Consider the following 10,595-nt stretch of genomic DNA (forward strand, 5'->3'; position numbering starts at 1 on the left):
GTCGAGGCGCCGGGAGGCGAGAGCAATCGTCTCCGAGCCCAAACGGCAGGAGGGAAGGGGAAGGTGGGCGAGCGCCGAGTACATCGAGCTTGAGAAAGGAGTCGGGGTCGGGACGACATGGCTCTGCTCCACCTAGGCTTCCCCCGGGAGAACCTGAGGAGGCTGACGTCACTGGGGAGGCTGGTGAGCATATGGAGGGGGAAGGATAGGCCTGTGTGGAGCCCTATTCCCTGGTACCTCCTCTCTTGGGGAATCCCTGCCCCCAATATTATCATTTATTTACTTGCTAATGGCATTTATAGGCCACTTTTAACACACACACACCCAGGAGCGGAAGGCGGTGTGCGTAGTTCTCCTCCTCGCCCCCATCTCCTCCTCGCACAACAACCCTGCGAGGTAGGCTAGGCGAAGGAGAGATTAGTCATTGGCCCGGAAGGTCGCCCCCAGCGAGCTTCACCGCCGAGTGGGGATTCGAACCCTGGTCTTAATAATAATAATAATAATAATAATAATAATAATAATAATAATAATAATACATTTATACCCCGCTCATCTGGCTAGGTTTCCGCAGCCACGCTGGGCGGCTCCCAACAAAACACTAAAAACACGATAAAACATCAAACATTAAAAGCTTCCCAAGAAACCAGAAGCATTCCTCCTAGGAATTCTAGATCAAGATTTTAAAAAAGAAAATTGGAAATTATGTATGCAACAACAGCGGCAAGAATTATATTAGCACAAGCTTGGAAGACAGAAGAAATAACAACAACAATAATAATAACAATAATAATTTATTATTTCTACCCCGCCCATCTGGCTGGGTTTCCCCAGCCACTCTGGGCGGCTTCCAACAAAACACTAAAATACAATGACCTATTAAACTGAAAGCTTCCCTAAACAGGGCTGCCTTCAGCGAAATACCAACAAAAGAACAATGGCAAGGGAAACTTATGGAATATGCAGAACTGGCAAAATTAACAGATAAATTACATGAAAAGGATAACAAAGATTTTAAAAGAGAATGGGAATCATTTACAACATATATGAAGAGACATCATAAAGAATTGGACTCACTGGCAGGGTTTGAATAAACAAAAACAATTGTATATAGCAAAAAGTAAGACTATATGTATTGGAAAAATTTTGGGAAACAACACGGAGGGTGAGTAATATGGAAATAAAACAAAATGGGAATATGAGGGAAGTCCAGGTGAGGGGGGGGAATATGGAAAATTGTTAGAGAATATTGTTAGAGGATCTATACATGGAAAAACCAATAATTTTTTTTTTTAAAAAAAACTTCCTTAAACAGGGCTCCCTTCAGATGTCTTCTAAAAGTCAGATAGTTGTTCATTTCCTTGACATCTGGTGGGAGGGCGTTCCACAAGGCGGACACCACCACCAAGAAGGCCCTGTTCCAGGTTCCCTGTAATCTCACTTTTCACAGTGAGTGGGTTGGACTAGATGACCCGTGTGGTCCCTTCCAACCCATGATCTACAAATTCCAGCTTCTGGATAAAGCTTTTATACCTCATTAGTTGGAAATAAGTGCACAAATATAGCAGGGGACACAGCTGTGTTGTAACTTTTGATTTAAAAAATAAATAAATTATTTGGAAATGTGTTATTTGGAAATAAAAGTGCAAATACTTTTTCCTAGACCTGTGAAAGCAATCGGCACAAACAGTGGAGAGCATCAAGCTCATTGCCAGAGGAGCAGAAGGGACTTTTGCAAAATGGACCTGATTTGCAAGACTTTATGTCTGGAGAACTTTCAGACAAAACAAAGTGGGCAGACTATAAAGGCGAATTAAAGCGTCAGAAAGGAGAAAGGTATTTAAAACAACTTAATTACCTCATTAGAATGAGTAGAACGATGTGTTTACAAAATAGGTCAGCTGTGTGGGAAGTCAGTTAATTTCTCAGACTTACAAACATTACCTGTTAAAGCAAAATAAGCATTGCTTTTGTATTTTTTAGGCTGCGACTTCCTCCATGGCTGAAAACGGAGATTCCAATTGGAAAAAATTATAACAAATTGAAGAATTCGCTGAGAAATTTAAATCTCCACACGGTAATTCTAATGACTGTATCGTAGCAGATGATTTACGGTGTTGTTCAGTGTTGTTTTTGCAATTAAAGTTCCCATCATAGGCACACTTACTTAAAAGTAAATTCCTTTGCAGTGGACTCGCTTCCGTAGGTTTAGAGCCCATCTGTTGTGTTTAGAAGACTTTTGTTTTGTTTCCAGTGATGAGGCCTCACTCACTTACAATAGCAGCTTGCACTGGAGTAGTCATGATGGTATCGCATTGTTTTCTTTGTCATGGAAACCCTCCCTGAACAGTTTGAGAGCAGACCAGGGTTGTACCAACATGCATGCCAGATGGACTGAAAAAAACCACCCTCATTGGGTACTGCCATGTGAAATAATTTTCATTATAACAGTAGTACAGTGGTACCTCTGGTTACGTACTTAATTGGTTCTGGAGGTCCGTGCTTAACCTGAAACTGTTCTTAACCTTAAGCACCACTTTAGCTAATGGGGCTTCCCGCAGCCGCCGCGCGATTTCTGTTCTCATCCTGAAGCAAAGTTCTTAACCCGAGGTAGTATTTCTGGGTTAGTGGAGTTCGTAACCTGAAGCGTATGTAACCCGAGGTACCACTGTACTTACCTCATCATCAGCTTTACAGTGGTGAGACTCCTTGTAGCCAATGCACTTTGTGCCCTTCTTACGGTGTTCATAACTGTTTCATTTCCTGTAGGTGTGTGAGGAAGCGCGTTGTCCAAACATCGGAGAGTGCTGGGGAGGGGGCAAATATGCTACTGCTACAGCGACTATAATGGTAAGCTGACCACTGGCAATTGATGGTCTTATTGGGAACAGTACATCCAAATTGTCCCTTATTTGTCTTGTGTATTATTCAGAGGTTATGGCAGAGAATAAAGGGAATGGAATAAGAGGGACGTTGCTTTTGTCATTCTAGAAAGCAGTCGTGCAACCAGGGCTCTAAGGGTGCCTTGTACATTATCTGGAAAATGATGATGATGATGATTTTATTTCTGTGCCACCCATGTGACTGGGTTGCTCCTGCGGAGTCTCATCTCATGGTATTCTAGCAAGCAGACCACACGGGCAGAGGCATATAGCATGGCTGCACCCCATAATATGTGGTCCCAGGGTGGTGTGGTGCTGACATGGGGAGTAACCAGTTTACCTATGACATGATCTTTCTATTTAAATCAGTTACTGGAACTCTGTGCAATTATTTGACTGCTGCAACCCTTCTGCTGTCTTAATTTAAGAACTGGCTGCAAGGAACATTTCACACTAAATGTCATTCAGTGTTGCCCATCTAGGGGACAAGATGACAATTCTTAAAAATGCAGGTGATTTTATTTCCTCTCCCTGCCTGCCCTTATTGGTGTCAAGCTATTAATATGAAAACGGAGGGAATTTCCTGCTGTTTTCGTCTGTGCTCAGAGAGCAGATAATACTAAACCATAGCTAAAACAATGAGTTACTCCTCCCCTTTCTCCTCCGTTGAGGAGGAAACAAACCAGAGGCTAGCTTGCAGTTACAAGAAAACCTTTATGTACCATCGTTGTTTGTTGGGGGGGGGGACAGAATTATGCATGTAAAGACTATGGACTATATAATAATTTCTCATCTGCTGGCTTAGCTGTTGAGATTCTTTTAATATTCGTTATAGAAGGTTCTTGAATTATTATTTTTTTAACCAATTGTTTCCTGTTTCAGCTGATGGGGGACACTTGTACAAGAGGCTGTCTCTTTTGCTCAGTGAAGACAGCAAGAAGTCCCCCTCCATTAGATCCCGAAGAGCCATATAACACAGCGAAAGCAATTGCTGAATGGGGGCTGGATTATGTTGTATTGACCTCTGTGGACAGAGATGGTAAGTAACTTTCTAATTTTGACTCCTTTTGAAAATACAGTTATGCTGATTCCAACCAAGGAAGAATGGCAAACCAAGTTGATGGACTATGCTAAATTGGCAAAATTAACTGGGAAGCTCAGAAACCAAGAGGACTTCAAAAAAGAATGGGGAAAATGTATAATATATTTAGGAGACCATTGTAAGCAGATGAAAACATTAGCAGGATTTTAACCACACTTGTAAAGTAACAAAAAATATGGACAATTTAGATGGATAAAAAACATGGATAACAAATTGATATTCAGTTATAAACATTGTCATTAGGACCCATGGAGGGGATGGGGGGTGTCATGGAATCTCTTTATATGGGTTTTTAATTGCTTTTATTATATGTTTATATCTTCTTAAGGTCAAATAAAAATTATTTACAAAAAAAGACTCCTCCCCAAAAGCAAATACAGTTATGCTATATGCAGAAATCTCATCTAAGGTATTTGTAAGCTGTGCAGATCATTGTTCTCTATTTCAATAGTTAATATTTGCAGGCATTAAATTTACACAAATGCATCCTTGACACCACTATAGCTATGTATAAGTAGGTATTTGTTCTTTCTGTAAAATAACTGCTGTGTTCTATTATTAGATGTTTCAGATGGTGGAGCAGCACACTTTGCAAAGACCGTATCGCACTTAAAAGAGAGGTAAGGAGTGAATATTAGAAAAATTAAATGGATTGCTTTTGGGGCAAGGTTAATGCAGCTTTCAACTGACCGCGCTGCACTTTGTTTTGTTTTTTCCAACCCTCGCTTCTCAGGAATCCCAAAATTCTCGTGGAATGTTTAACTCCTGATTTCAGAGGGGACCTGAAAGCTGTGGAGACGGTTGCTCTGTCAGGGCTCGATGTCTATGCTCACAATGTGGAAACAGTTCCAGAATTGCAGAGGTGATGAAAGGTGATATATACTGATAGAGTAAAATAAGATTTGTGAGAGCAGACTATTTCAATTTAAGAGATGGTTCCATGAAGATGCTATTAGGAGGGACTGGCAGTCTGCCTGCATTAGTGCTAAGCCATTTTCTGCTTGCTGAAGACTAAGTAGTGAATCTGCTTTTATGTTCTGTTCACAGTGGGGTACCACAGAATGTGCATGCCCAGAAGACTTATTCTGCATCCTTAGTGTCACTGCAGCTGTACTGTGTTGTTTAGACATGTTTAAGAACCTTTTTTTGCTTTGTATAACTACAGTTCTCAGATTTTATCAGAATGAGCTTCTCTATACTCTAGCTATTTACTGGTCATAATAAATGTATGCTTTGCCATCAAATGAAAGCAAACTGCAGTGGTAGTGATTAACCTGGGGATGCTTCACCCCAAACTGACATGCCATGTTTTACATATTCCATCAAGGATTGATCCCTGGAAGTTACTTTTAGGACCGCCAGCACAATGAATGCCTTTTGTAAAAGCCAAATATTTAAGTGGCTTGAGAATTGTCTCCTAGATTCCTGTTTTGCTGTTCATTGGCTTGTCATAAATCCGATCACATGTACTAGTCATTCATACCAAGACATTTGTCTGCTTATGCAGGTGAAAAAAATAACTTGCAATAGTTGCCCCATTTCGATTAAATGGGGATATGACCCAGCATAGAGAGTGGTGTTGTATTCTCTGTCATTCTTTTGAATATTTTTCTCGGAGCAAGGGTGATGTTGTTCAGCCTGATACACATTGAAGGTAATGTTATAAAGATAAAAGAAAAATTGTATGTACACACACAAAAAAAACACCTTTGGAAGCAGTTATAAAAGGCAGATTCTAGAACTATGACAATACAGTATCTGACCATCTTTCATTCCCTGATAAGGCTAGTTTTTGTTGTCGTGATGGGCATTGTCAAATTCCTGTTACCCTTTCAATCCAGTTACTCTGAACGAGTTTTCAGTTAAATGTTTGAGAAGGTATTCTTGATCTGTGTATTCTTCCGTAGTTTGACTCATCTAATCCAGTGGGTTCTGCAGAAGGTTTTTCCAGAGGTGTGACAAGATCCATTCTTGTTATGCTAAATTATTCTTTATTATTTCTTTTCTTAAAGAAAAGTTCGGGATCCTCGGGCTAACTTCAACCAGTCCCTCAGTGTTTTGAAGCATGCAAAGAAAGTTCAGCCTGATGTAATTTCCAAAACATCCATCATGCTTGGTCTTGGTGAAACAGATGAACAAATATACAACACATTGAAATGTAAGTCAGGATTTTGTGTGGATAGAGGCCACGATTCACATATTCAAGGAAAAAGAAAGTGCACCCTCTTTGAATTCTGTAGTTTTACATACGAAGACATAATAACAATACCTGTTCCTTGTTGTTGTTTAGTCGTTTAGTCGTGTCTGACTCTTCGTGACCCCATAGACTAGAGCACGCCAGGCATTCCTGTCTTCCACTGCCTCCTGCAGTTTGGTCAGACTCATGTTTGTAGCTTCGAGAACACTGTCCAACCATCCTGTCCTCTGTCGTCCCCTTCTCCTTGTGCCCTCCATCTTTCCCAACATCAGGGTCTTTTCCAGGGAGTCTTCTCTTCTCATGAGGTGGCCAAAGTATTGGAGCCTCAGCTTCAGGATCTGTCCTTCCAGTGAGCACTCAGGGCTGATTTCCTTAAGAATGGATAGGTTTGATCTTCTTGCAGTCCATGGGACTCTCAAGAGTCTCCTCCAGCACCATAATTCAAAAGCATCAATTCTTCGGCGATCAGCCTTCTTTATGGTCCAGCTCTCACTTCCATACATCACTACTGGGAAAACCATGGCTTTAACTATATGGACCTGTTCCTTAGTAGGTCTTAAAATTAGGTAAATACAACCTCCGATGAACAACACATGACATATTACACTGTGTCATGATTTATTCAGTTGGATTGAGGTGTGGATTTTGACTGGCCATTGCAATAAAGAGGGTGCACTTTCTTTTCCCCATGACTGTAAGCTGTGTAGGGACCCTAGCTGAGTTTTGGAGCATGTTATTCCAATAGCTGTATGCTAAACTGTCCATGCACAATTTCTGAGGCTCCTTAAAGCAAACTCATTCCTGCATATTGAGTTCAGATGGGGGCAAGCTGATTGGAGGTTGAAAAGAGATTTCATTTTGGGTCTCTTTCTTAACTTTTGATACGGGTTTTTTCTTCCTCATTTAGGGAGTTAAACATGGCAGTTTCAACAAACATACTTTATCTTATAACTTAAATGTGCTACTTCAAAACAAGCACCAGTGAAGTTTGGAAGAATAAACAATGCTATACTATATTTCTGTCATTCACTAGATATACGTTTAATTTTTATAGTATTACGTGAGGCTGACGTAGACTGTTTGACCTTGGGACAATACATGCAACCCACAAAGCGCCATTTAAAGGTAAAATTGTACTGGAAGTTTATTGTTTGAAAATATATCACATTTTCTGCATTGAAGGCTGAAAGTGACTTGGGATATGCCTTCTGGGATGGGAATCTTAAGGTGAGGCAATTATGCCAGCCTCAATTTCTTTTGGAACACAGATCCGTGTACAATTTAGTTGTGGATGTTATAGTCTGTGCTTGTTAAGCTTAGGAATATATGCATTTTGAAATGACTGGATCATGATGAAAATGTATTCTTCTATCCAGGTCGAAGAATATATTACTCCTGAGAAATTTAAACATTGGGAAAATGTAGGAAATGATCTTGGGTTTCATTACACTGCGAGTGGGCCTCTTGTGCGTTCCTCCTACAAAGCAGGTGAGATACATAGTTTGCTAGATGAGCTGAACTATATAAATTTCTGCAAACTTCCGTTTAAACTTGCCCCCTTATTGGCAAGTGCAATACACCTTTAGCTTTATACGTACAGGCATTGGGTTTTATTCAGTGTAACACTAAGCAAAATGTTCTCTGAGTGCAACACAAGGATTTCTCCTTGCACAACAGAACATTCTCTCCCTCTAGGTCTCCCTCTCCTCGTCCCTTAAATCTTTTCCGGGGTTCTCCCAACCCTCTGGAACAGATTTGGGGATGGCATAGAATTGGATGTGGAGCACTGCGGTGGAATCCACTAGCACTAATCCTTAACATTAGTGCAACTGAATATGGCCCATCATGTTACTTTTGAAGACTAGCTGGACAGGCATGATTTATAGAAAATGTTATTTGTTCCATGATAGTCAGATAATCGGCCTAGGCATTTTGTCTCATGTGTTGCAAGTTGCCTGGGGTGCGGTCCTTCACATTCTTCATTTTGTACCATGTTCCTTCATGCCAGTGGAGAAATGGCAATAGGATAGAGGCAAGATACAATAGATTGTGGCCGTAGCTACAATTCAGATATAAATTGGTGAGTAACTTGCAGCTTTTGTTGTGACATGCAAACTCTTAAGTACAGTTCCCTTTAAACTAATACCTGTATTCAATGGGACTTGCTTCTGACACTGATTATAGCCTTAGTGTGTTATACAACTTAGATGGGAAATATTACTTACGAAGTTTGAAATATAGATCTTCATGGTTGTAATCTTTTAGGTGGCAAAAGCAGTAGAGCAAGTAGTTCATATGCAGTGTGAACTACAGTGATCTAATTTAGTTTTATTTTAAAGTTGTACATACTGCATTCAACATGGGAGTATGTCTGCTGGTGTGAATTAAACAAACATACTTGCTGCAGAAAGCATGGCAAAAACCAAAAATGGCTAAAGGCCAGAATTTTAAAAATTTATTTGCTTCCTGGCTCATCTATGATTAACAGAAGTGTCAGTTCAAGGTCTGATTTTTTTTATCATTTGCTTTTTGGCTGTACCATGATTTACAGAAGCACCCAATAATGTGCAGCCCATAGATCTTGTGCTGCTCCTGAGATTTATCTATCTCTTCAGTTACATATAATGTTCAGTGCAAAGTCTGCGAGTGACAAATGCCGAGAAGCCATGCCTGACAACTATAACCCACACAAGGATTGTGCTATTCCTTATACTTTTTACAGCCATCCAAAATAGTCTAGCGGACTTTGGGTAGCACAGCAACTGAATACCTCCCTCCCATCAACAGCACAGTTGCCACGATGCTAGCATTTCCCTACATTTGCTTGTTCAGTGTTAAAATTTCAGGGAAACCACCATTTGCAAGTTTTCCAGGATTGCTCTTTCCCGATCCAAAAGCGGCTCCTTTGCCAAGAGGAAATATTCATTAAATGCAGCAATCCTATTACATTGACATTGGTATGACTTACCTTTGATTAAATATCATCAGAAGGTTTAGAAAGCCTCGTTTTTTTCCTGCTGCCTAACATTCCAAGTCTTTCTCATTTAAAACCTTTTAAGAACCGAGATGATTTATGCTGGGGAAAATAGTTTGCTTATGTGACTTGCCCCGTTTGACACAGGGTTAATTCCTGCAGCGCTAAGAGAGTAATAGGCAGCAAGGATTCTTTTCAGCTGCCTTCTGTAGATGCTACTGCTCATTTCTTTCCTACAACACAGGCTAAAGAATACAGTCACAAGATGCTTGCTACTCTGTTAAAATAGATGCATGTTTTCTTTTTGTCTGTGCAGGTGAATTTTTCTTGAAGAATTTGGTACAGAAGAGGAAGAAGAAAGACATCTGAAATGTAAAAAGTTCATGGGGAGAACTCTGCATCTCTAATGGATTCCAGATGGCAGCATCACAAATAAAGGAAGAACATTCAAGATGCTTTTGTTTATTGCCGTTGCACCTGCAAGCATTTAAACTTAGCCATGAATTATTCAGGTTGTTTCTGAACCGCTATCTTCTACTGTAGTTTAAAAAATGTTAATATGTATTATATGGCTTACAGTGCAATCCTATACATATACATTCAAAATTAAGTTCTAAGGGATTTGTTGGTCTTCTTTCTAAGTAAGTGGTACAGATCTACCTTAGAAAACCTCTGCTTTCTAACATATGAAGCACCATGAGATATACCCATTGGGAAAATTGAGAGTTAGATGCATATTTTAAATATCTTGCAGATAATACCAGTAATAAACAGCTGAACACAGTGTGCAACATTTCTTCAAACTTTGTATGCACCCATATTTACGCTCTGTCATTTCAATACTTAAAACAATTTTTACAAGCCAATGTGCAAACATTATGAGGCACAGTCAAAATTGTCAATATTGATTATTGAGAGAGCCCATCCTTTACCATCAAACAGAGATATGGTTAAATCTGGATGGATTTTACCATGCATTGGTAGCATCCCTTAGTGTTTCACTACTTAAACATTGTTTTGTGAAAAGCTTGATCTCATCAGCAGGTGTGCTAGCAAGCATTGGGATAGCAGTGTAGCATGGGCTTGTGATAGCATTATCAGCAATAGGTTGCAATTCCAAGATGTGGATATGAACCACACACAGCATTTACGGGAGCTTTTACACAGCAGCACTTGTTGTTGAAGAGGCAATGCACTATGAAACTTTCCACAAAAGAGCTCCTGCTCAAAGAGCAAACTCATTTTAAATGGAACTGTTCAAATGCTGCATGCATACACGAGTGTTTCTTTAGGATGTCACCATCACTCTGCGCACACACAAATTGTATGAGACACTGAGTGCAAAGGCGAAGGACCTCCACTGGATGTACAAAAGAAAAATCAGAAAATTTGGCTTGGTTTCTCTAATTAAATATACCTTATGTCAGTCTCAACTATCAATTT

General features: G+C 40.0%; 1 protein-coding gene across 1 annotated transcript; it reads left to right on the plus strand.

Moving 5' to 3' along the window:
• LIAS (lipoic acid synthetase) lies at positions 1 to 9,936 on the plus strand. Its single transcript, XM_081207869.1, has 11 exons — positions 1 to 183; positions 1,661 to 1,833; positions 1,981 to 2,074; positions 2,767 to 2,847; positions 3,762 to 3,918; positions 4,544 to 4,601; positions 4,715 to 4,843; positions 5,994 to 6,139; positions 7,233 to 7,303; positions 7,555 to 7,666; positions 9,469 to 9,936. Exons 1-11 carry the CDS (start codon positions 118 to 120, stop codon positions 9,519 to 9,521), a joined length of 1,140 nt encoding a protein of 379 aa, XP_081063995.1. The 5' UTR covers positions 1 to 117; the 3' UTR covers positions 9,522 to 9,936.
• Positions 9,937 to 10,595: the final 659 nt, after the last annotated feature.

This window comes from Podarcis bocagei, assembly GCF_964188305.1.
Source record: "Podarcis bocagei genome assembly, chromosome: 9".
Classification (NCBI taxonomy): domain Eukaryota; kingdom Metazoa; phylum Chordata; class Lepidosauria; order Squamata; family Lacertidae; genus Podarcis; species Podarcis bocagei.